This window comes from Dicentrarchus labrax, unplaced genomic scaffold (genome assembly GCF_905237075.1).
Source record: "Dicentrarchus labrax unplaced genomic scaffold, dlabrax2021, whole genome shotgun sequence".
In the NCBI taxonomy this organism is placed as follows: Eukaryota; Metazoa; Chordata; class Actinopteri; family Moronidae; genus Dicentrarchus; species Dicentrarchus labrax.
Genome location: NW_026136710.1, coordinates 3,099,424 through 3,125,589, shown reverse-complemented (window position 1 = coordinate 3,125,589; position 26,166 = coordinate 3,099,424). Strand labels below are relative to the sequence as shown.

Here is a 26,166-nt window from a genome sequence, read left to right as displayed (position 1 = left end):
GGTCCTCCTCTACAGAGTCAGCCATGTTTCTACAGTAGCCCAAAAGGGACAAACTAAACACTGGCAGCCACCATAGTTTCTCCAACACATTTCACAGCCTGTTCTCATTCCCGGTTCGTCAGAGACAGACGCGAGCGGTGTTCAGTTAGTTGCAATCTGAAACTTTACAAATAAATCCTTCACACTGGTCCTTCAAGATCTGAAGTTTGAAGAACCTGAACACATATTATTCATAGAACGTGCATTAGACAAGTTAAATAGACCAACGGCCAGGCATCAAGGAGAAGAAAACACTGAATTTGTCAAAAAAGTTTAATTTTTCAATCATTGTTTAAAATAAAATAAAAAACACATAATACAGACAGAGAATTGTATAAAAAATGACAAGAAATAACAAGAAAACTCATCTCTGATCAATATTTATAGGAAACAACCATTTTACAACTCTGTGCAGTTATTGTGTTCAATATTTTGGGTTCATTGTACAGTTTTTTCCTGTACTATCATTGTTAATACTTTAATAATAATATAATATTTCACATCATTACATAAAACATTTATAAAATATGTCACTTAGCAACAGAAAACGGGTCCTTTAAGGAAAAACGCTGGCAACCACTGACTTAGCAGAAGATGCTTTAAACTGTACATAGTGACACCACCCGCGCATGCGCACCGACTCCCCTCTCCTCTCCTCTTCTGTGACTGACCGCCAGTGACCTCAGCTTCTGCAGCAGGCTCGCGCACACACACACACGCACACACACACACACACACACACACACACACGCGGGGAGAAGACACCGCACGAGGAGGAGAGATGGCCGGTATTTTCGGGAAAATCTTCGTGGGAATTTACGTGGAGATAAAACGGAGCGACGGTACGTAGCTAGCTCCGCACACACACACACACACACACACACACACACACACACACAACCCCGCTCTCCATCCGGCGGGTCCGGATGAGAACAACTAACGCTCCCCGCCGCCGCTAGCTAGCAAACCGCTACATCACCGTTTGTTTGTTTGTTTGTTTGTTTTTTTACCGGGTGTCAGAAAACCGTTGGGCTGAAATGTTAGCGCGGGAAAAAGAGCAGAAATTGTGTCACCAACTGTCAGTCATGTCACACACACACACATACAGACAGACGCCGGTCGGTCAGCCTCCGGGAGGGAGCCGGCTGTGTGAGGCGGGCGGGTCCCTCCACCTGTGCGCCTACATTAAAAAAAAAAAAGAAAACAACACCTGCCTCTGTTCAATCCTCTGCATCATGGCTGCCACCCCTCCAACTGCCCCTCCAACTGCCCCTCCAACCTGCACTGCATCACCCGGTGACTGTGAATCACCGGGCCGGTGGATGGCTGCATGCAGTGGGGCCTCTCCCCTCTCTGACAGCCTGTAAACTCATTTATATTGGGAATTTATATTTTAATTTAAAACAGGCAGTGCATTACAGCCTCTTTAAGGTGTGTGTGTGTGTGTGTGTGTGTGTGTGACAGTGAATGACAGGATGAGTCTTACCATCATCCATCAGCAGCCACACCCATTAGCATCTCTGGATGTTTGAGGGTTAAACTGTGACTGCAGGGAAATGTGAGGTTGTTTCTCCTGTGTGCTATTATATTCTCAGTTAGAAATATGTTTGATTAATGGCTCATCAGACGTGTTAATGTCTGCGTCTGTGGGTTAAAGCAGCATGTATAAATATATGTATGTGTGAATAAGGGCTGCACAATTCATCCCAATATTATTATAATTGCAAGAAGCTGTGACAAAACATTATAATGAAGTAAAATCTTGTTATCAAGGCTTAAAGAAACATTTATTTGTTACAGACCCCGCAAAAAACTTCACATAATCATGATTTTACTAGTTGTTTTCAGTTAATATTATCATTCCTAAAACAATTGCAATATAAAAGTATCTAAAAATAATATTCTCAGTTTGAGATGTGTTTGATTTATGGCTCATTGGATGTGTTAATGGGTTTAAAGCAGCATATATATCCTTGTAGGCCAGTGGCTCCCAACCTGGGGGGGTCGCAAGGCCTTCTTGATTTTAGATTTTAATTAGAAAACGTAATAAATAGACGAAGTAGGCCTTAGTTAGTTCGTTAGTTAATAGTCTAATAGAACAATGGCTGAGCCTCAGGGACAAGAAAACACTGAATTTGTCCACAAATGAAGCCTATTAAGTCTGTATGATAGTCAAAAATGATAAAAACACATAATACAGACAGATAATTATACAAAAAGTTCCCTAAACAGGAAATAATCTGCTCAAAATCCACACAAAAGTTCACTATTTGTGTTCATTGTACAGTTTTTCATATAATATGGGTCACTCAGGAACCGCTGCTGTAGGCGTTGACTGTACAGGTCCCAACGCAGCATCTCTTCACATCCTCTCTCTCTCTCTCTGCAGGACGGATACACCAGGCGATGGTCACGTCGCTGCACGAGGACAACGAGAGTGTGACGGTGGAGTGGATCGAGAACGGAGACACCAAAGGGAAAGAGGTACGGCCGCCACTAACTTTCCTGTATTATGTTCCTGAATGCTCTCGTCATTCACGCTGGATGAATCCTCTGATGAGGTTCTTCCTCTTCGCACGCGTCCTGGGAATTTAGAGACTAGTTTTCCAGTCATGAAAACACCTGGAAATGGATTGAAATGAGCAAATATCCTGGAAATAATCAGTTTATTTGGATTTTAGCCCCTCACTCAGATCACCTACATTAACCTGTGTGTGTATTTTGTTTGAAACCCGACTGTTCAGAGGACAAACGACGTGGTAGGAAATGTTTTCTGGAAAAGCTGTAGACCATTCATTCCCAGAGACTCGTTGTGGGTACGGGAGATTTTATTTGGGTCGCAAATGAATTTGAAATTTGCAGAGTTTCTTCCTCCTAAATGCACTTAATTCATCTCATTTATAAAATATATAAAAATGTGTACATTGTTTTAACTGATGATGGAAAAACTTTACTTAAATTGTCTTGTTGATAAAGTGAGACGGGGTCTCCAAATGACCTCTACTGTGAGGAAAAATCAAAAGCCTGAACCTAAATGCATTTATTTTGTCTTATTTATAAAGTATTTAAAAAGTGTGCATTGTTTTACTGATGATAAAGTTGTGATTTATCAATATATATCTCTTAAAAATCGCTGCTTTACCAGTTCTTGATGCAGTAAAAATGGTCAGTAACGTTAATTTATGCTCATATTTGTTCGAGACTTCAGCAGAAAATCAGCTGTGGTGACAACAGCCGAGTGAGCGTCTCATAAACAAAGACCACCGTTGTTAACGAGTGCTGTCGAGAGGAACTCCTGGAAAATGATTTCTTAAAAAGTGGGAGTGGGAACCCTGAATAACACTGTAGATATCTTATTTGTGCTTTTACTGCGGCGGTTTGTTCCCTCAGAGCCTCCAGATGAAAGAAATACTGTGTACTGCATTAAAAAGTGCCTATGAAAGCTGCTTCAGTATATCACATCTCCGCTCGGATTTAAAACTATAGATCATCAGGAGTAAATACTGAATCTGGGGAAACATTTCACTGCTAAATAAATGGAATATTCACCACTGTGGTCGCGTCTTCCTACAATATGCACACGTTTGAATGCAAGCTGTGCTAAGAAGTGAAGAGTTTTCTACGTTTCTCTTTACTTTCTGTGTAACCTGAGCAGTTATCAGTTGCTCCAACTGTAGTCGCAAACTTCAACTTTGGAGAAAATGTTAAAGTGAAACTCAAAAGCCTTTAGTTCATGGAGAGTGTCTGAGAGCATACACTTTACATAGAGTCCCCGGGTGTGCAGACAATCATGCCAGGTTAATAATTAATCTTGAATACCTTTTATACTAATATATAACTGGTCTGTGATAAATAAATGCAACTCTTGATTGATTATGCTACATGCTCTGTCTTGTTTCTGCCTCAGATCGATCTGGAGAGCGTCTTTGCTCTGAATCCAGACGTTGCTCCTGATGAGGAGATACCACAGAGTCCCGAGGCTCCTCTTCCTCCCTCCAATGCTGCCAAAACCAGCAAACTCCCCAAGGTCTGCTCCTCATCAGTTGCTATCAATCATCAATTATCAATCCGTTCTGTCATACATGACTTGTTCATAGATTATTGTTCATGATTTGAGGAGAGAACTTGCTTTAAGTTGTTTTCAGAGTCAGTGTTTTGTTTGTTTCTGTCTTTTCACATACTCTTTAGCCTTATTATTTCTCTCTTTTTATATGCACACATACAAAAATAGCTCGACTCTGTAACGTTAACTTCATTCAGTATGTATTTGCTTATATAACTTACCTAAAACAGGACTTGTATCATGCAAATATTACTCATTTTACATATTAAAGTACCTTTTTATTAGATGCTTTACATGTAAATCTGAGAATAAAATTAGGGATTGAAAGACATTAAAAGACAAACTGTTTGCTGTAAAACATCTTCAAACTTCACCGGAGAATCTGTAACTCTCTCTCTCTGTTTAAGGTGATGCCTCAGAGCAACACTCTTTAATTAATATTAGATTAATAATCTGTAAATTGTGTCAAAACGTTCACCTTGTATTTGTTTTTTAATCAGCTCACAAACAAACAGAGAGAAAACTTACCTGCCTGTGTGTCTCTGTGCTTGTTAAGATACTGTTATATCAGAAACAATCTAATCCGATATACAAGCTCTGGCTAATTTACCACTTATATAATATTTATAATAAAACGGCCATATAAAGATACTAACTAATACTACTATCAGTTGATTGATGTTAGTTACGTCCAATGTTTGACAAGTTTAATACAAAACCGCTTTGATTTCAGGATGTAATTCAGGTGATTACTGTGAACAGTGTCTGTGAAATCAGGTCTGCTTTCAGCTCTGTGATGGTTTATGTCTTCTTATGTTTTTATTTTCAGACCAAACGGATTACAGCAATACCAAAGGCTGAGAATGTTCCACGGGAGAATAGAGGTATGTTTGATTTAAACTTACTGATGCTCACCTTCTCCAGGGAGATTGCATCTTGACCTGAGGGCAGACACGCCATCAGGTTCTTGTCTAATATGTGTATCACACACAGTTCTGGCTTTAGGATTTCTGCTGTAGTGAACAGAATGTATGAGCTTCTGTGGGCGGAGAGAATCAGAGCCGATGCCACCGAGGCCAAAAAAAAAAAGGCATAATTTAACTTAATGATATGCTTCTGCTGTTCTTCATCTAATACCTGCGTGTGTCTCTGTCTCTTCTTATTCTTCAGCAAACAAAAACCGACCTGCTGAACTAATGTCACACAGCTCCTCTGTAGAGTTATTTTTTACTCCCGTTGTGTTAAAATAAGATTTATTGTCAGTCCTCGGCTCCTTTATCAAACTCTGTTGTAATAAAGTGTAACATTACGTCGTCCGTGCAGGTTTTCAAAGTGACTTCTTGACAAAAAGGTTCCTAAAATGTACTTTTGGAAGAGCTCAGATGTCATAGCCAGCACTTTGGGTTTCACAATAAAGGTCCACCACAGCCTTTAACAAGAAAATGCATTTATTGTGAAGCACGTGCAGAAACTGACAAGGTCAGTACAGACTATCGCATCTAACCGTGTAATTAATTTAAGTTAATTTTAGTTTTATGAGATTTTCTCCACCAACGCAGTATAGAGAGATTCCTCAAAACATTTTTTATATATTTTTATTCAAATTTTGCAGCAATTACAGGGAAACAAACAACCCCCTCCCCCCACAACCTGTGACAGCAACAACAGGAACAAAAGTTAACGTAAGAATAACAAGGTTGAAAATAAAAAATAAATCAATAAATGAATGAATAATGTAACATGGAATAAAATAGAATTTGCTAATTGCTTGGAAGCTCGGTGCCTGTGAACACTACAAGTTCATCTAAAGGAAGCGTCTGCAGGGCATTGAAGAAAGATATAAACGGTTACTTAATCTTCTAAAGTTTGAGAAAGAACTTCACATCTTTAAGCCAAATAGAAACTGAAGGGTCGCTGTGCAGACTTCCAGTTAAGAAGAATTAGTCACGAGGGGTCGCCAAAGCATCACGGGAGGTCGCGAGGCCTTCTTGATTTTAAAGAGGTGTAAAAAAAACTTAAAAAGTACACACAGTTGCCCTGTATCTCAACATTTTGTCGATTTCTGTGAAGAAAACTAAATTAAATGTTTATTTTTATTATCTAAACTTTGAAGAACACAAGTTATATTTACAGTCTTCACTCTGATGAACAGCCTCGTCCTGCAATAGAAAAGAACAATTGAAGTGTCAGAGAGAAGAAAACACTGAATTTGTCCCAAGGAAAGCCTTTTAAGTCTGTATGATTGGTAAAACAAATTAAAAAAGACTTAATACAGACAGAAAATTGTATAAAAAGTTCCTAAAAATATCAGGAAAACTCATCTGTGATCAGTATTTACAGGAAATTCATCCAAATTGCTCCTTTTACACAAACTTCCTGCAGTTACTGAGTTCACTGTTTGGGTTCATTGATTATAATATGAAATAACCATAAAATTTCTTACTTAGGGGTTTAATCAATGAAAGACTAGGAGTTCCTGACTGTAAATAAAACCAAGTATCTGCATAGAAACAAAACACTTTAAGAACAGTTTGTCTTGTTGTTTGTTTTCTAACTCTGCACAAACTGATGATCACGTTGGCCCGTTGTGCTCCTCAGCTGCAGCAGTGGGAACCACCCGGGCCCGTCCCAGCCAGCACAGCCAACCTGCAGAGCCCCCTCCACCAGCCATCGCCCCCCAGAGCGCCCTCAACCAGACCCTGTTACAGCAGAACGGTAACACACAGTCCCTCCACCCGGACCATGCATGTCAGAGGTCATTCAGGTCCACATTTTACCACCAGTTTTTCGAGTGTGTGTGTCTGTGTTGTTATTTTCTGGTGGAGGATTTGTTGCAGAGGCCAGAACCAGTGATGTCATGCTCCCACACAGCTGTGTGTGTGTGAGGGCGTCAAAGGCTCTTTCACGGTCGCTTACTGGCCCGGCTGCCTGGACTTGGACTCATACTACAGCATTTGTTTTAGTTTTCAGCTGTGGCTGTTTGCAATTAGCATAAATGTACACTACTGTGGAAATAAAATCAACTCTTCAGATTTAACCCTCAAAGTCCCATCCAAGCCCATTTATTTGCATTGTTGTCCCAAAAACTTTCAAAACCGGTGGCTTAAGAAATATTTAGATGCTTTATTAAAGTAAAAGTAGTAGTTTTAATGCTACAAGTAAAAGTTTTACTTCAGTAGAAGTTTGTATTATCAGAATCAGAAAAGTAAAAGTACTTATTATGCAGATTAATGGACCATGTCAGTGTAATCCCTGAACAAATGCACTACGAGTAGGGAAGTCTATAAGACATATACAGAGTAACACCAGCGTTATCCTTAAATAATCTTTGTTGTTAATTGTGATTATTTAGATTATTTTTGCTCCTCTCCATTCCAGCACGGAAGAAATCCAACTGTGTGAAGGAAGTGGAGAAACTGCAGGAGAAACGAGAGAGGAGGCGACTTCAGCAGCAAGAGCTCAGAGAGAAGAGGGCACAAGTGAGGAGCAAACACACACACACACACACGTTATAATACTGTATATACACAGAAACATGTTTTTGATGAGGAGGGGACCAATTGTTTACTTCCATATGGGTAATAATGTATGAAATTAAGCAAAAATGTAGTTTGAGGTTTCAGGCTGGGTTCGGGTCTTATGCAGAACTCTACTAGGATCATTTACATGTTGAAAAGAGCAGATTTTCTCATATTTTCAATTAAAAAACAGGTTTTGTTATTTGCTTCAGGATACATACACGCATTTCTCTCTGCTGTGCCTGTATGGATGTGTAAAATATACAAAATGTACAGCTATTATTGGCTTTTTAGGAGAATGTTTCATTTGATTCTTTTGTTTTTTTTGTTCCATTTCAGGAGGTGGATGTCAATTTACCAAACTATGAAATCATGTGTATGATCAGAGACTTCAGAGCCAGTCTGGACTACAGGCCTTTAACCAGTAATGATCTGGTAAGTCTGGTTCAGAGCTGTGTCTCCACAAAAGGTTGTGTGACAGTTAATAGAAGAGTCTCATTTAATGAAGGTTTCCAGATGATTGAGTAGAGATATAGGGACATATTTGTATATTAAAATGTAGATACTTTTATTTTATTTTGACAAAACAACACAGCTTTATTGCTCTTGTGGATCTTGTTATCATCAACTATAACAAGCTTAATCTTTAAACCTCCCCACTAGTCATTACGATCTCATGCTGTGCAGCCAAACATTGATAAAACCCACAAAACTTTATTTTAAACTCTAGTTGAGAGTAGCTGAATGTTACACAAGGGTATAAACGATACATACAGAATAGTACAATTTGTCTGTTGTGTGTTTCAGATCGAGGAGCACAGGATATGTGTATGTGTGCGTGCACGTCCCCTCAATAAGAAAGGTAAGAGTAGCTTTATTCAGCAGGTGTGTTCAGACGGAGGTGAGATTTAGAGGAAATCATCTGTAACAGGCGACTAAATATGAGACCTTTAACATAAATATACAAGAATTGGTCAACTGCCTGATGACAAAGGGCTCTTATGTGCCCCTCCAGTCTTTAAAGATCCCCCTCCTCCCTTCCCCCAACCTAGATGGAACAAAATTATCCCAAAAAACTGAAAAAAGTGTGATAATAATAATTAACTTTATTGATACAGCATTTTTTTAAAACAGCAGTTCCAAAGTGCTTCACAGTTAACAAAAACTGAGACAGATACTCATCAATAAAGGCAACATAACGAGAAACAAGATTAAGAAAACAGTAAAAATTGCAAATGGAAGAAGGTTTTTTAAATGCGGTACAGACTCAGTTTCAAAAACTCATCAGCAACTTACAGTGAACACACCGCCCGACTCCGCCCACACCAGCGTCTGCTCAGCTGTCACAATCCTGACTGAGAGGATTGTAAACAGTTGAATCGGAGCGCGCTCTGCTGGACAAACTACGGGGGGGACACCATTTCTACGTTTCTACCCCACGCAAATTAATATCTGAAAACATATACGGCGATATCAATACGCCCATATCAGGTCCGGGCTCAATTATTATTATCATTATTATGTTAATAATGAATGTGAAGAAGTTTGTGAAGTCAATATGGGCTCTATAAATGAATCATTGATCATCCCTCTGATATCACAGCTGTTTATAGTTTACAGATGTGATGAATTAATGGTATGGATGCTATAAACAGACACGTCTGACCTCTCGTCTCTGCGTATATTTCCTCTGTTAAAATATTTGGTTTAATCTTCTGTCTGAACACAGAATCAATAAACTTTTTAGTTTTCTTTGTCACACATGAACAAAACCTGTCTTTGTCTCTTTAGAGTTGTCCATGAAGGATTTAGATGTGATCACCATTCCCAGTAAGGACGTGGTAATGGTCCACGAGCCCAAGCAGAAAGTCGACCTGACCCGCTACCTGGAGAACCAAACCTTCCGCTTCGACTACGCCTTCGATGAGAACTCCACCAATGAAATGGTCTACAGGTATAGTAGTTTGTCTGCGGATCCATAGACATAATACACAGACGTTGCTGCGATGCGAAGGGTTTTCATATGTATGTTAACATATTCCAACTGGCCACCATCAGTCCCACACCGGCGAGTTCACTATGTGCGACAGCTTTAATACAGAAAATAAACTCACAGGATGTAAAGAAAGGAAAGAAAAACACTTATTTTTCTGCACTGAACAGAAAATACAACCGTACACCTTCTAGATTCAAATATATAAACTTATACCGGACTGAGACCTTGTTAAGTGATCTTCATTTAAACTCAACAGAATAAAACTCACCAAACCGTCTTTATTAGTCTTTAAACTCTGCTGTCTAACCATCTAACTGGCTCTACACTGTCGCTGCTTCTCTGACGCCTCCTCTACCTTCCTGCCTCCCCGCTCCTGTCCCTGCTGTGTCCTCATCATTTCCCGGGGTTAGAGTCTTGTTTTGAGCCTCTGTGAATCACATTACCTGTATTCCCTGTTGTCAAACTGCTTGAAATAAACTCTTAATTCACCAGTTACACGTGAAAATACTCTAAAGGCTCTACAGCTGTTCTTCCTCTCACTCGTTCTTCTACCGCCGCTCAACGTCTGTCACTGAGCGGCTCTCATTCTTCTGAGGCAGAACATTAAATTAGCAAAATAAAATGATATATTCGTCCTATCGTCCAACCTTATATACCTTATTGGGCCTGTAAACAAATACAAGTAAACCGGTGGAGCTGCAGGTTCTTGTGGATTAAATGTTTTTGTGCATTTCTGAAATTACTGTTGAGTTTATATATTTATTTATTCGTGTTATATATTATATTATGTGTTTAACATTGAACACTTCAGAACTCCATATTTCTAACAGAAGCTCTTCTCCTCTCAGGTTCACTGCTCAGCCGCTTGTTGAGACCATTTTTGAGAGGGGGATGGCGACCTGCTTCGCATATGGACAAACCGGAAGCGGAAAAACACACGTGAGCGCTCTTTAAAGTGAGAAGAGTTTCTGTTTTCGGTGCTGTCTTCCTTGTTGTGACTCATATCTCCTTTTTCAGACGATGGGAGGGGACTTTTCAGGAAAGAACCAGGACTGCTCCAAAGGGATCTATGCACTGTCTGGTTAGTTTCTGCCATACATTCTCCATCTTCACTGCTGGTTGATTCGTGTGACTGAACTCATTCTCTCCTTCTCTTTCCTCGTGCAGCCAGAGATGTCTTTCTCATGATAAAGAAGCCAAATTACAAGAAGTTGGATCTCCAAATCTTTGCCACGTTTTTTGAGATTTACAGCGGGAAGGCGAGTGTGTTTTATCGTGATTGGTGACACGTTTATTCAATCAGAAGACTGAGTAGTGGCACATTTACGCTGCTACTTTTAGGCTCCGGAGTAACAACATTTTATCAGCTTACTTAACTTTTTTAATTACTTCCGTCTCTGCTGATATTTAGGAAAGACTGTCCTTGTCAGCGATGCACATTAGACTCATTTGGAGTGATGATTTAAACAGTAATAAATAGGGATGCATGATAATTATCGGCCGATATTGAGACATTTATGTTATTTTAAATGATTAGGATACTTCAATTAGAAGCTATACAACATATCGGTTGATATTAATAATAATTTATTCTTAATTCTGATGCAAAATGATTGATAGACTTTATGTTTATTTGCTTATGGGATCGTGATTAGACCTGGTCCACGCCGGCTGCGTCTGCGTGGCTTAGAGTTTGACATTTGGAGAGGAACATTTCAGAAACTCTGAGAGGGCGTTGTGACGTCACATTGAATCACTGAACCACCTTGTGTTTGTATTTAAAGGTGTTTGACCTGCTAAACCGCAAATCCAAGTTACGGGTCCTGGAGGACGGGAAGCAGCAGGTGCAGGTGGTGGGGCTGCAGGAGAGAGAGGTGAAGTGCACAGAGGACGTCCTCAAACTCATCGAAGTGGGAAACAGCTGCAGGTGAAACAGCAGCGGAGCAGTTGTCAGAGTGTTAGTGTGATAGAGTCAGAAAGTTTTAAAGGGGGTTTTTGTTCTCTGCGTCTCCTTCAGGACTTCTGGTCAGACCTCAGCGAACGCTCACTCCTCCCGGAGCCACGCTGTGTTTCAGATCATTCTGCGTCGGCGGGGGAAGATGCATGGAAAGTTCTCCCTCATTGACCTGGCGGGGAACGAGAGAGGGGCGGACACTTCCAGCGCCGACCGCCAGACTCGCCTCGAAGGAGCCGAGATCAACAAGAGCCTGCTGGCGCTGAAGGTACTTTAGATATCCTGTGAATCAGTGGCCTTCCTGTGAAGGTTGAACAGCCTGGAAGCAACTGCACACATTAGTTGTGGAGGTTATTCAATCTGAAAACACTTAAATTAACAATGATTTAACATCCGACCTCCACAATCTGGATATGAAACCAGACTAAATACATAATTAAATAATTAATCTCAAATGCTTGAAAAAGTGGACGTTCGGTCACAAAATATTTGCAGTGAAGAACCAAAGAGATCGGCAGCATCCCACAGACAGACGTTAGTGATCTGTGGAATGAAAACATGAGGATTTAATAGACTAAGTTAGCTGCTGGATTTTACCTTTTTTCTAAAGTTGAAGTTTATTGTAGTAAATCCCAGTAAAAACAAATATTTTTAATGTTTTCACCTTTATTTTAGTGGGATTTTGATGATTATATTTCAGTGCTGTCAATTAGAAATAATTAACTAATCAATCACACAATTTGCTGTGAATAATCACAATTAATCGCTTTGTAATAAGAGATTTAAAATAGGGATGTAACGATACACTCAATTTACGATTTGATGCAATTCATTATGTTTTTTATTTCTCAGACCAAAGTCTATAAAACATATTTTCTCTTATGTTTTCTTCAAAAATCAAATTAAATAATTGTTTTTTATTTCTAAGTTCGGGTACAAACTGTGTAAAACAATTCATATTTTATTTTATTTATTAAGGTGAGACTCTGTACCGCCCTCTGCTGTTTAAAATTAGTATTAATTCATTTTTCATTGGTTTGAATCTTCAAATTAGGTTTAAAGGCCTTTAAACTGCTTGATTAATCTTTTCAGGTTGTCTGCAGATGAGACGGCATTGTCTGCTGCACTGTTATCTTTATATTCAATGTTTAATGGAGACAATGTCCATAATTCAATATGATATAAAACAGAGAAAAGCAAATCCTCACATTTGAGAATCTGGAATCAGAGAACATTTTATTTTTTATTGACTTATTGTTTATAATATTCGTATTCTGTGTATTTATAAATGCTCCTGTGTTTCTGCAGGAGTGCATTCGAGCTCTGGGCAGAAACAAACCTCACACTCCGTTTAGAGCCAGCAAGTTAACCCAAGTGCTGCGGGACTCGTTTATAGGAGAAAACTCCAGAACGTGCATGGTAAGACGAGAACAGAGCCGTGTGTTTCTACTGCTGCACCCTCCTGTGGACAGATGTATTGATAACATATTGATCCAACCCTCACAGATTGCGACCATCTCTCCTGGAATGGCTTCATGTGAAAACACCTTGAACACGCTGAGATACGCCAACAGGTAAAACAGGGGAAAGAAGAAGCTTTTAAAGGACTGGAAATCTCACATAACCTTCATTTAAATGCCAAATGTTAATGCAGAAAGCTGCAATTTAAATTTCAGCCTTTAAATTCGAATATACAAAACTTTAAAGTACATTAAAAGTGGCACCAGTTACAGTTTCCTGGTTAACATTTGTGTCCCTGTTTGTCTTCCTCCTCCTCTCGTGTTGATACTGACTGAATTGAATTAATGCGGGAATGGTTGCACAACTTAACATGATCCTCTCCTATCTCTTCTTCTTCTTCTTCTTCTGTGGTTGTGTGTTTTTCTGTCTCTCTCCCGTCAATGTTTCCAGAGTAAAGGAGTTTGGGATAAGTCCCTCAGACATTCCCTTCTCCCAGAGCGGGGGCGGAGGGAGTCGCTCTGAGCTCTCCCCTACCTACGAGTACGATCACTTCTATACTACGTCAAGTTACCACCATGCTCACATTACCCGTTAATTAACCACTTTTGTTGCTTCCTGTCGACTCAGAAGTTACCCAGCGTCACTCAGAGCCATAAAAACTAATATTCTGTATTTCTCTTACTGTCAGTAAATCCCAAAAAGACCAAAACCAACAACGAATGCATCCACTAACTAAGTACTGTGTGTGTAGAGCTCCTTTGTGGTTTATTTTGACTCAATCTCACATTCAGTCCTGCTGTAGGAAAAACTCACTAAAGCACCAAACTTGGATTCATCCGCCGCTGAAAATAGTCCCCACCAAATGCACTTTGTTTTCTCCTGTTTTAGGAACGTTTACTAAAAGCTTCAATGAACAGCTGTTTGAGGAAATTATGGACGTTCAGTAGGAACCAGTGAGTTTGGGGGCCACATTGTTGGTTTTGGACTTTTTATGGGATCTGTTGACTGTTACAAAAGTTTAAAAGTTAAAAGCTCCAGTGTGTAACATTCAGGAGGATCTATTAGCAGAAATGTAATATAGTAATATTCATAGGTATGTTTTCATTAGTGTATAACCACCTGAAAATAGGAATCTTTGTGTTTCTTTTACCTTAGAATGACACGTTTTTATCTCTAGATGTTGCTGGTCGCTTTCAGTAGAGGCGCTATGTTTCTGTCGTACCGTCACTGCTAGATGCCACTAAATCCTACACACTGGTCCTTTAACTGCCGGCTGTATTTAAAGCCCCCCCACTGATGTTTGACCTTCACCAGGCAGAATGATGTATGTGCATTTACACCCGGCATTAACAGGCAATCTGTATCTGGATATGTTAAAGGAATGCAGGCGACTGCAGAGCGCATTGATATTGGATCTGTGCACTGATCTGATACCACGTAATGTCTTTCCCCCAGGATAGCGAAATAATGACCCACCCCACTCTGACTGTCCAGCAGTTATAGTTTTTTAATTGAACAAATATTTACATTTTATAGATTGTGGATTATTCATATTTTTTTGTGGGAAAGAAAAACAGACAAAATTGTTTATACATCTTAAATGATGGCACCTTACCTGAAGGATACCAAACTCATGAGTGGGGCTATAAAAGTATAGTATATATAAAGTTAGTAGCCCGGATAACTTCTGCAGTTTGTTGTTAATCCTGCATTAAGAGTTTTCTCCACCATCGTTTTGATTTCCCGCTGCATGGAAACAGTCTGTATTGTTTGTTCCTCTTGCATGCTGATCCTTTCCACCAGCAACACGTCTGTACGTCGCACGCAGCTACCAACCAGTCTGCTTGCCTGATGTTGCTCCTCAGATACCTTCAGCAGTCGTTGCAGTAGCCATGTTGTTGTTTCACTAGCAGCACTGATGTGTTGTCAGGGTGAAGGAGCTCACCGTGGACCCCGCGGCGGCGATGGACGGCCGCCAGGGAGGACACGTCAACCAGCTGGAGGTGCTGGAGGCTCAGTGGGGAGTCGGGAGCTCGCCACAGAGAGACGACCTGAAGCTGCTCTGTGAACAGAACGTAAGACAAACTACTCATTCACTCAGGAATTAAAGGATGAGCTCACATTTAAAATGATATTCACCTCTCTATAGGTTTGTTGCTTGCTTTAATCCTCTTCCTGTTCATACTCGTTGTTATACTGAACTTCTCTAACAGAAGTAAGAAAACCTCATTCACAATCCCATTGACAGGGTTCCTACACAGTATGGAAATAGATTTGAGTCATTTCCAGGTCTGGATAAGTATGAAAAATATATGTTTCCAGACTATGTTTTCTAGAATGTGTAATTCTGAATATCTAAAAATAAATACGACTAGGACATTACTCCAACTTTAGACCTGAATGTTGTTTTAAGACAGATTTTGAATGTGCTAACAGCAGTTCTTAATCCCAGTTTATGGACTGTAAACTGCAGACTGTGTGTGTCAGTGGTGTAAAACAGACCTGGTCGTGTTCTCTGTAGGAGGAAGAAGTTTCCCCGCAGCTCTTCACTTTCCATGAAGCCGTCTCTCAGCTGGTGGAGATGGAGGAGCAGGTTCTGGAGGACCACAGGGCGGTGTTCCAGGTACAGCAGAGCCTGCAGCAGTGGAATATACAGTAGATCAGAGGGTGTGGTGATCAATAAATACACTATCGGCCAATCACATCACTGGTCTCGCCGCTCTGAAACATCTGAGCCAATCACAGGGAAGCAGCACAACAAATGAAGCTTCTCAGGAAGTCATTTTGTAGTTCTGTTGTACAGGACACAGAGTTTTCTAATTGTTAATTTTACATTGTTAAACATTATTAAATGAGAATCACCAGATGGTGCCAGAAACAGACGTGATACTGAGATTTCTAGAGACCCAATTTACACCAAAATACAAAAAGAACTCTATTTGTGCTTCTTAATTTGAATGAAACTCCTATTAAAAGTACCAAAAACACACACAGAGAGAGTTAATTTCATGGTCAGTAAAATGCCAAACTGCCACCAATTAGAGCCCAAAGGAATATTACTGAAGTATGTTGAACTACAAAAGCTGCAGCTCTTTCAAAATGTGACCTACGTAACTGATTCCCTCAAGTAGTCAATACCTTGATTTTCCATTTTACTGTAGAAATGTAAGGCAGCTGTTCATTCCCACTCTGTTCATCAGTCTCACATTACAAACAACAGGAGGTGTTAAACTGCAGCGTGTCCTTACAGGAGTCGATCCGCTGGCTGGAAGATGAGAAGGTGCTTTTGGAAATGACGGAGGAGGTCGACTACGACGTCGAGTCGTTCGCAACTCAACTAGAACAAATCCTGGATCAGAAGATAGACATTCTCACCGAGCTGAGAGGTAACGATCATCAAGTGTTTATACAGTTTACTCGTCTTTAATTAAGTCTTAATCTCATGTACAAAAACCAGCCTAATAAACCATAAAACATTCTGAATGAGCAGATTTTGAAATTGTTGAGGAGATTCTTCTCATATCAGATCAGTCTATAGTCCTGAGAACCACGAATTCAAGGTTCCCACTCTTTAAAAAAATAATTTTCCAGGAGTTTACAACAACAATTCAGCCACAAACAGTCATATCATTCACCGGTAGGCCTAGCATTTACATTAAGTCTAGTTTTACACTTCCTTTTTTTAATGGTGCTGAAAAAGGAACGTTTAAAAGATCACTACTTTTCCTAAAATCATATTATTTTTTTCTTTTAAATCGCAATATATTGTAGATTCTTGCCAATACAAAGTCCATAGCGGTGTCACTACATCATGTTCTCTTACACAAACTAATAAATAAATACTCTCTTAGATAGATAGATAGATAGATAGATAGATAGATAGATAGATAGATAGATAGATAGATAGATAGATAGATAGATAGATAGATAGATAGATAGATAGATAGATAGATAGATAGATAGATAGATAGATAGATAGATAGATAGATAGATAGATACTTTATTTATCCCGAGGCAAATTCAATTCTTAATAGTTACTGTAACCTGTGCTGTGATATCTTCTCTTCTTTCAGACAAAGTCAAGTCTTTCCGTTCTGCACTCCAGGAAGAGGAGCAAGCTAGCCAACAAATAACCCCGAAGAGGCCTCGCGCACTATAGACAAACAAAATCTAAAAAAAAAGATAAGATAAAGGTGAACGAAAAAGAGCTGATTAAGCTCAGCTGTGATTTTACGACTTTCTGTCTTTCTCTGTGCGTTTGTGGTCTCTCCTCAACCTCTTTGCTGTACAGGCTGCCATCGCTACCCATCATGCATCCGTCCACCTGTAAGAGCAGGCCCGTCGTTGCTCTTCCATCCTCCTGTGAAGTGAATTTACAAGGTTTTTTGTATGTGTCACAAGTGCTTCATATTTAAAAAAAGAAAAGAAAAAAGGTGAATAATTATTTGTTTTAAAAGACATTTTTATAGGGTCAATCATAGCTTATCCTCACTTTGGCCAATTTTATAAACAACTTTTGCCATTTTGTGCAATATTTGGAGAGTTTTCTTCCTGTTTCCGTCCCCTTGTTTCAGCTCTGGGGGGTGAACAGGGCCACGTCGAGTTTGTGTGTAAAATGAGCCAATGTGTGTTTGTGTTGATACTGTATGTAATATATGTTTGATTGAGAGAACGCTTAAAAAAAAACAAACACAAAACTAACCTTGCATTATGTTAACTGACCTAATGGGGGCACTATAATCAAAGACAAAGCAACTGATTTCAGAGTTGTTCCCATACAACAATTACAGAAAGTCATTTTTAATCTGCCAAAATAAAGAAAAGGTTACTTCTTGTTGCTGTACTTGTTTTCATTTATTCTGTAATAACCTGCTTTTAATACATTATGATAGAAGTTGTACTGCAGACACTTAACACTTTATCTTTAAATAAAGTAGAAAGTTGAGGTGGGGCTTATGAAGGGGCAGTTGAAACTACAGCTGTCAAATTCAAAAACATAAATATAGAAATTGTTGTGTTTTTATATTTGTGACCATGTAAAATATATGTAACAGTGTTTATTCTTTAAACTTTATTTACAAACATTGGATAGTACACAAACAGGCAACACCAGGCGGCAGATAGAAAATCATTAATTAGTTAAATTAATTGATTGTTTTTACAGTATGGGAGTATAATCTAATGTATTGATTTCACTTTCAAAATTAAAAAAAGAGGGTTTATAACTGGAAAATCTAGATTTAATACTAGAGACAATACAGATTTTTTTTGGTATTCCCTCCTTTTATCATATCAGCTGTAATTTATTAATACACGTTTTGACAGTTTCCAGTTTATTACAACGTGAGGCCACTTTAAAGACAATAAAATCACACGTACACCCATTGAGTTACCGTCCAATTGTATTTATTCCACAGTACAGACAATGGTAGAGAGAGCCGAGGGCCGGGCAGAGGTCGGCCCGATCTGCCCGAACACATATGAACTAGGAGACATCAGTATCTACTGTATCCTCAGTCTGAGAACAACAACAGAAGTAATCCTGATACTAATGTTGTTAATCAAAGTACACACAGTGCTTTCATCAGTGGTTGTCAATGTCGGGAATGAAAGGATAACACTTTCCAATCGAACCACGTAAAAAGAGCTCATGACCTTCTGTAATACAGCTGCTAACAGAATACAGAGAAATACTGTAAACACTTCATTGTAAAGCCCTGTTTGGTATTTAGAAGCAGTATATTAACACTTAATGAGTTGCAGTCAGTTATAACAGTATTAATTTAAGCATCTGTAGCGAATATAAACAGTAAATTATTGCTTTAAAACAAAAGGATGCATAATAGAAGTGTTATAAAGCATTTCATATCTTAGTAGTTATATGTTTTTTTATGTAGGAGTATGATTGTGTATGTACATATGTGTGTGTATGTATGTATAATATACTAAAGGTTGATTAAAAAACTAAAATAGTTTATTAACTTAACAGTTGTTACGAATACATTTAAAAACCTTAATAACTGCCCTTATAATTGCTTACAACTACATTATAGTGTGTTAAAATGTGTGTATTACTGCTTATAAATGCTAAACAAAAGGAGTTAAAACAAAGTGTTGTTGAAATACTTTCAAATTTGAGCATGAATCTAATCGCAAACACTGCATATATCCAAAATATAAATGAATTATTGCCACCATAACTTTTGACAGCTTAATATATGTCACAAACATACAGTTCTATAATATTTGTGATGTTTTATTTAAAGTCATAAATATGACTGACCCTACAGCTGGATAACCACGAAGTAACATCCCAGTGTTGGGATTTATAAACAGTCGTATAAAATGTTGGTACACTTTAATAATAAGGCGACCCTTTATGCAGGATTTATAGTTTATTTATGGTTCATTAATCCATAAATATAAACAGTTTTTTTTTATTTGCTAATATTTGTATTTAAAATATTTGTAATCCTTTCATCAATTCTGCAGTTATAAATGTTAATTGGTAATAAAGAATTAATCTGTCCGCAGTTGTAAGTTTAATGTTAATTTAATGGATTTTATAGAAATAAGTGATCAAACTGTTAAACTAGAGGGATTTTTTCAGAATTTTTTACAGCCTTAGCTTATGGGTAAACAACCGGCTGTCTGAAGGCAATAAAATCCTTGTAAAAAGTTCACTAATTAACCCGTCTACATCTTTTCTTTGTTTAATTCATTCAAAATCTGAAGCGTAAAAGGGCCACTTTATTTCTTAACCAGGACCCAGGCTAGGTGTTTCCTAGACATGACAGACATGAAAGTGATATCGATCTTCTCTCTGTCGGAAAATATAATTAAAATCATTCCTTTAACCATTAATAAAACTTTTTTTTTCACTGCATAAAAGGGTGTTTTATCAGAAAAGTGTCCATAACTAAAAACTAATACTGAATTTTAAAACACCTCTGTAGGTCTCTAAGCGTATTTCTCCTCATCCAAATGTGGCAATAATCTCAAATATAATCAGCAGAACGTTTTGATATATATTTCATTAAACAGTGAGGACATAGTGGACAACACAACTGGTTTATTACTGTTAAGCATGAAGATTAAGTAGTTCCAATCTGACTGGATGACATGCAAACAGCTTGTTAAATAGAGCTGCTTTGTTAATGGGGTTTCACTTTTTCATGCACCCGCTGACTGAAAAACCAGTCTCCAGTTATATTTCAAAGGTTTTGTAAAATACTCCAGTTTGAAAAATAGGTACAGTTAGTCCTATAAAATGCTCAGCAGTTGACTGTTGTAAAGAGACAGCAGAGGTCAACAGTAGCTTAAATACAAATAGTTTTCACGAGGTGTGAAACACAACTGCAGGTGGTGTGTGTGTGTGTGTGTGTGTGATGATTGCAGACTGTGAATTGCCTGTAGCTTGTATCGTGGTAGATTGTGCCCCTGCTGTGATAGTGGTTCTGCCTGGCTGTGATTGGAACAATAATATTGCACTGGTAAAAACATAAAACCTTTCCTGTGTTGGTCCGTAGCGTTAATGACCGCCAGAGTGACAAATAAAATGCTACATATTTCAAATATATTTCACCTGAAATTTTCCAGAGTAACATCATGATCTTTAGGTAAATAAATAACTCTCAAACATATAAGTCCTACATATACATCTTTACAGTATGTACACTGACACATCCATGACTCCTGAACAGTCTCAGAATCCAAATGAGCGGACATTCAACTCAGCAGCCGATCGGCCAGAGGGGGGAACAATGTGTTTTGCAGCCAAAAGAAACCTCCCACAAACTCAAAGCTAAAAAGTCCATGACCTCTTGCAAAATAGCTTATTGTCCACGATTACAGCAACACGCCCCGACCTCTGCTCTCAATTCAAAGTTTAAAAGACATCTTCAGTTCTCTGTTAAAGCCACTTTTCGTTCTCAGACGTGGACAATATCGGATTAAAAAGGGGCAGTCGTAAAAATCCAGTCAAAGCGGTACGTAATGCTCTCAGCACACTACAATAAAAAGGCTGGATACTGTCTAAATCAGGGGTTTTCAAAACTGTGATTCGCCTCGTTGGGCAAGTGCATGCTGTAACACACAGCTCATGGAGGCAAAAAAGGTACTTCAAAGATCCGGTGTGTAAAATTTAGAGTGTATAATCACCTGGAAATAAGAATCTTTGTGTTTTTGTTACCGTAGAATGAGCCGTTTTTATCTCTTCTGCAGAGTCTGCCATGTCTGCAGACCAGACATAGCGTGACAGATATCGTGTTTTTCCACCGTAGTTTCTCCTACTCGCTCGCAAGGCTGTGCGGTATTTGGTTGGTTGCATTCTGCAACTTCACCGCTAGATGCCACTAAATCCATCACACTGGACCTTCAGAACCGTTAGCGCCACGGTCGCTGCAAATTGCGTCAAAATCGCATGCAGACTTTATACACATATTTTAAGATTCAGTGTGACTTAAACGTTCTTTTTATGTTGGTATCTCTGATGTCCATTGGGATTAAACAGCCATAAATATGCTTAAAATTCATAGACAAAAGACAGTTCTTAACTTGCCTGAGAATCATCACGATTTTAAGTTTTCTTCAGTATCAAAGTAATCCAGTGATAGCTGTCTGTACATCAATTGGTAAATTGCAAACAGGAACCACTAATAGCTAATTCAGCTTTCTTTTAATGGTGCCAGTTGTAGCTATTGTAGCTTAACTCACTGGATCCATAGCAACATTTTACTTCCTGTTTACATCTCGCAAAAAATCATGGGAACTGCAGCTCCAAAACTTAGAGAGCATGATTATCTATCAAAGACAAAGAACAAGAACAGGAGAATAGGAGGTCAGGGAGTGTTTCCGAGGGGGGACCCACAGTGCCAGACTTTGATAAAACCCCTGGTCTAAATACTTTCTACTGTTTGGCACATTTACTTTACATTATTTTCATATCTTGACAAAATGTACAGACATGTGCGTACCTGCACATACAGTTTACCCTGAAATTAACAAAAAGTGTCATGCACTACGGAGGTGTTTAAATGTAGCAACATGAGATGGTAACTACAGTATATTTCCACCGTAAACTAGTGCAAAAAACAACAATGAGGTTACACAGTTGATTAACTACAGTATTTAGAGAATGATTTTGGCTTTCGTGGTGCGGTTGAAGACATTGCTGATCACACAGAGAGTGGGAACAGACACTCTTGTGTAGTGTGGAAGCTGGGCATAAAAAAACAGCATAGTAAAATGGAGTGAACAAGAGGTACAACCGCTCCACACATCCTTACTCCAAAAGCTTCCATGGGTTTAAACTATAATGCAGGTTTAATTTTCCCACTCAGTCTTAAAATAATAGTCAGGTGTCCATTTAAACGTTGAGACCTTTCCTGTTCATACCTGCCATTAAAAGATCCATAATGTGCTTCCTCTGGAAAGTAAAATACTAATTTTGTGCAAAAATGTATTCTAAAGTTTATCTGAAGATAACATGAGGCTTTCACAGTAAGAAAACATAAGTGAATATCTTCCAAGTTTGTCTTTTTAGTATAAAGATCAACCTAATTGGGGAAAAAAACTACTGCTAATGGCTAATGACAGAACTTGTTAACACAGTCAACATGGGAAATGTTTATAAAAGCACACACAAGCTGGATGGTATATCAATACATTTCCATAGGAGCATTATTGAGTGTGCAGATTTGAAGACAGAGGACAAAGAGAATTTGCTACACTACTGATCATTTAAAAACCTCGGCCTAAAAGAGACTAAAGATTATGTTTTTCTGCTTGTTTATATATATATAAGTATAGCTGTGTGTCGTCAGCGTATAAGTTCAATTTTAAAGCACAGAGCCCAGTGGAAGCATATATAATGAAAAATAAAACAAAAAAAAATACACCACAGGAGACATAGCAGAAGAGGACGAAACATTATCAATCATAATTGATACTGATCTATGTTGTAATTATGATTTAAACCATTCTAAGGCCTTATCCTAAATTCCTACTACATGTTTAAGAATCAGAAATTTAAAATAGCATTTTTTCAGACTGAACACAGCAGTAAGTAATTTGTCAACCGTAGCAGATGTGACGCATCCTGAAACCTGATCCTGATCCCTGTAACTCAGAGAACCTTTACATTAGCTTCATGTAAAGTTTTGCACAGATAAGGGTGGATTTTGTCCCTGATCACTTACTCTGGAAACACATTAGAAATCTTTTAATGGCCCGTATGAATGATTACAGCAAGGAACAGTTTCCGACCACTGATTTAAGACGGACTAACCTTGGGTGGCATCAGCACTGGAAAAACCATTTTGTGCACACGTTTGTGTTTTTGGACTGAGGAGGCTTCTTCTTCTTCTTCTACGTTCCCTTTGTATTAAAATATACAGTTCAGTAGACAGAAGCAATGAAATGATGTTTGCTCTCATGGGGGAATCCTGTCTCTTTTCAGCATTCATGCTCAATAACTTCTGGTCCTTTCTTCAGTCCATTTGGTAAAAATACTGAAAGATTAACAGGTCTCTGTAAGTGAAAGCTGTGTGGAAATACTGCCTCCATCTCTCCGACAGGGTCCAGCCTGAAATGAAACAGGCCCCTCAGCAGAAACAACCAGGTCCCATCCTGTTGCGTATTCTACGAGCAAAAAGAGCAAGAAGTCGGGGGAACACCACACAAGTGTCTCCCAGCAGCAGCACATGTGGGAAACATAACACCACCAACAGGTGGATCAGAGGTATTGCAAGCAGATGAATATATAAAGGGATTGTTGCTGTGGACTGTACAGAGTTTCAGTTGTTGCTTTAATGCTGCATGCCCTGTTTTTCTGCTTTCTGTTCCATCGGTGGAGCAAGTGTCTTTGTGGATATTAAGGCCTTGGATGGCCCAGAGGCCACACTGAAAGGGATAATACTACAGAGTCTCACACACGCTGGAATGAAAAACCGCACTAGCGACCTGCTAGCATTATGTAGCATGAATTGTTCTGTGACTAAGACAATAAGGACTTTCACCTCTGATACAATATATTTCATGATGTTTAAAGGATCGGTTCACCCAAATTACAATAAATACAGATTTTCTCACTTGTCTCTCATGTTATCTATCCATGCAGGTAGTTTGGTTTTATCAAAACCATGTTTACCAGTTTAGTGTGTTTTTTGCAAACCACACAAATGCACTGACCACCCCCCAATTCAGACAGATTTCCTCCTGTCCTGGATCTGGTCGGGCCAATGATAACTGTCCATCTAATGCTGGTTGCAACCGTATTGGCTGTTGAGGCATTTTCATAAAGTAACAAAAATGCCGCTGTGTGGAACTGTTTCTGCTGAATCACGTAAAAATGGACGGTATATTTTCTCTAAAAGAAGAACGAACATTCATTGGCGATCCATCCAAATGTTGAAGAGTGATGGTCAACTGACTGACAGACCATCACTGTATAATCATCAGTTCTCATTTACAGTATTGGGGGTGGAGGTGGTAATCTCAGACGGATCAAATCCAGGACAAATACACCCACAACTATCTTGCATGTCTCGCTCCCACTAGAGGCAGGTGAGAAAATATGTTTATCTTTTATGTAATTTTGGATGAACCGTCTCCTTCCTCCTGTGTTATTGCCAGTCACTGCTGGGTGGAGTGTCGTCGCTCAGCAGGTAGTGGGACAGAAACAGAAGTGAAAGTCGTTGGCTTTTTGCCTTGAACCCGTGCCTGACCTGTTTGAAGATGAATCTGGCTCTGCAGTTTGTCCTGAGCTCATGAGTGTGAATGCTAGGACAGACTGGTATTGTATGTATGTATGTGTGTGTGTGTGTTTGTGTCTGTGTGTGTTCGGAGAGGGGAGGTGGGGGGCGTTGTCCCGTTATACGAGATCAGTTTAAGGCTTGCAATATTTCATTTAATCCTTCCTTATCGTTTTTTTTTTTCTTTAAATAGTTAGTGATGTATCCTATAAAAGTATTACTGTAAAAGAGTCATGCTACAGAACTGTCTTTTGTTCGCTGGATCCCACTTGGCCTGATTAGTCCACTCCTCCTGGACAGATCCCTCGCCACCTCTCCTTCCCTGTTCTCTAACCATCAATCCACCTCAGCTTAATCTCTAAAATACAAACCCTCCATCCACTTCCTCGTCTTCCACCTTTTGTCTAGTCCAGAGATCATGGTGGCTTAGGCCGGGTCCTTTAACACCACAGCTCCATTTTGAATCCTATTTAGGGCTGAGTAACCCCCCACTGCCCTCCTTGGTGCTCCCACTGCGGCCCCAGCACCCGGCAGCTATGCTCATACTCCTCTGGGTTGCCACCCCGATCCCACGATCCCGCTCCATCTCGCACTGGCTCAGCGTGCGCTCAGTCCGCCCAGGTTGGTTGGTAGAGGCCGACCCCGCACCTCCGGGCTGAGACGAGATGGTGCGAAAGATGTGATTGCGTTTGCGAAGGAACTCTCCTCCGGCGGCTCCCAAACCGAAGCTGCCCTTGCGGAGGACCATGCGGGTGCTGGCGGACTTGGCGGGACGAGACCTCTGGCTGTACTCCAGCTGGGACAGGTGGGAAGCGTAGCCATCCGGGATGAACTGGAAGAGACGTGAGGTTGATAAAATCTGGTTTAGTAACTCGTATAGAGAGCGAAAACCCTCTGACAGATCAGTTATTCAAACGCACCTTTTCATGGCCTCATGGAAACAGTGGTGAAATGTTACAATACAGTATTACTCAAGTACAACTGTCAGGTACTTGTACTTTGAGTATTTCCATTTTATGCTACTCAACTACATTTATCTGACAGCTACAGTTTCTAGTTAAGAGATCAGATTTGACATAAAATAAAAATAAAATGATCCAATATTTTCACAAAGATGCAAAGGCGAAACGTCAAAATTTGACACCACGCCACAGAAACGCTGTTTGACATACAGCAACAAATAGCACAGATTTTAATTATGAAGGTCTTCAGATTACCAGAATCAAATTTGAAGTCGATCAGATCAATTCCCTAGGAGGAGTTCGTTAAAATACAACGTGTGCAAATCGTCAAAAAAGACCGTATGGGCTTATTTTCATACATAATCACGGCTGCATTTAGGGGTCGCTGTTGAGCCATTTTGCCAAACCCCTGTGCAAGAC

General features: G+C 39.3%; 2 protein-coding genes across 9 annotated transcripts in view; one reads left to right on the top strand and one right to left on the bottom strand.

The window, feature by feature from the left end:
• The first annotated feature begins 609 nt into the window (after positions 1-609).
• Positions 610-17,865, top strand: LOC127370429 (kinesin-like protein KIF2A). Of its 3 annotated transcripts, XM_051412466.1 has the most exons (21): positions 613-881; positions 2,429-2,523; positions 3,947-4,066; positions 4,932-4,986; positions 6,701-6,817; positions 7,481-7,581; positions 7,960-8,055; positions 8,428-8,482; positions 9,412-9,574; positions 10,465-10,555; positions 10,634-10,697; positions 10,784-10,875; positions 11,401-11,543; positions 11,634-11,838; positions 12,879-12,989; positions 13,077-13,144; positions 13,482-13,571; positions 14,962-15,106; positions 15,553-15,654; positions 16,282-16,417; positions 17,105-17,865. In XM_051412466.1, exons 1-21 carry the CDS (start codon positions 821-823, stop codon positions 17,188-17,190), a joined length of 2,196 nt encoding a protein of 731 aa, XP_051268426.1. In that variant the 5' UTR covers positions 613-820; the 3' UTR covers positions 17,191-17,865. The 3 variants fall into 3 exon arrangements, with proteins under 3 accessions (XP_051268428.1, XP_051268426.1, XP_051268427.1); XM_051412467.1 differs by lacking the exon at positions 13,482-13,571 and having other exon boundaries at positions 614-881; XM_051412468.1 differs by lacking the exons at positions 14,962-15,106; positions 15,553-15,654; positions 16,282-16,417; positions 17,105-17,865 and adding an exon at positions 14,897-14,936 and having other exon boundaries at positions 610-881.
• A 550-nt stretch (positions 17,866-18,415) lies between these two features.
• The window catches only part of LOC127370428 (membrane-associated phosphatidylinositol transfer protein 2-like), a 57,108-nt gene continuing 49,357 nt past the window's right edge, over positions 18,416-26,166 (bottom strand). For all 6 annotated transcript variants that reach the window (XM_051412463.1, XM_051412462.1, XM_051412459.1 and 3 more), the window contains one exon: positions 18,416-25,616. In XM_051412463.1, coding sequence (XP_051268423.1) covers positions 25,251-25,616 — 366 coding nt within the window. In that variant the 3' untranslated portion in view covers positions 18,416-25,250. The remainder of the gene's footprint in view (positions 25,617-26,166) is intronic.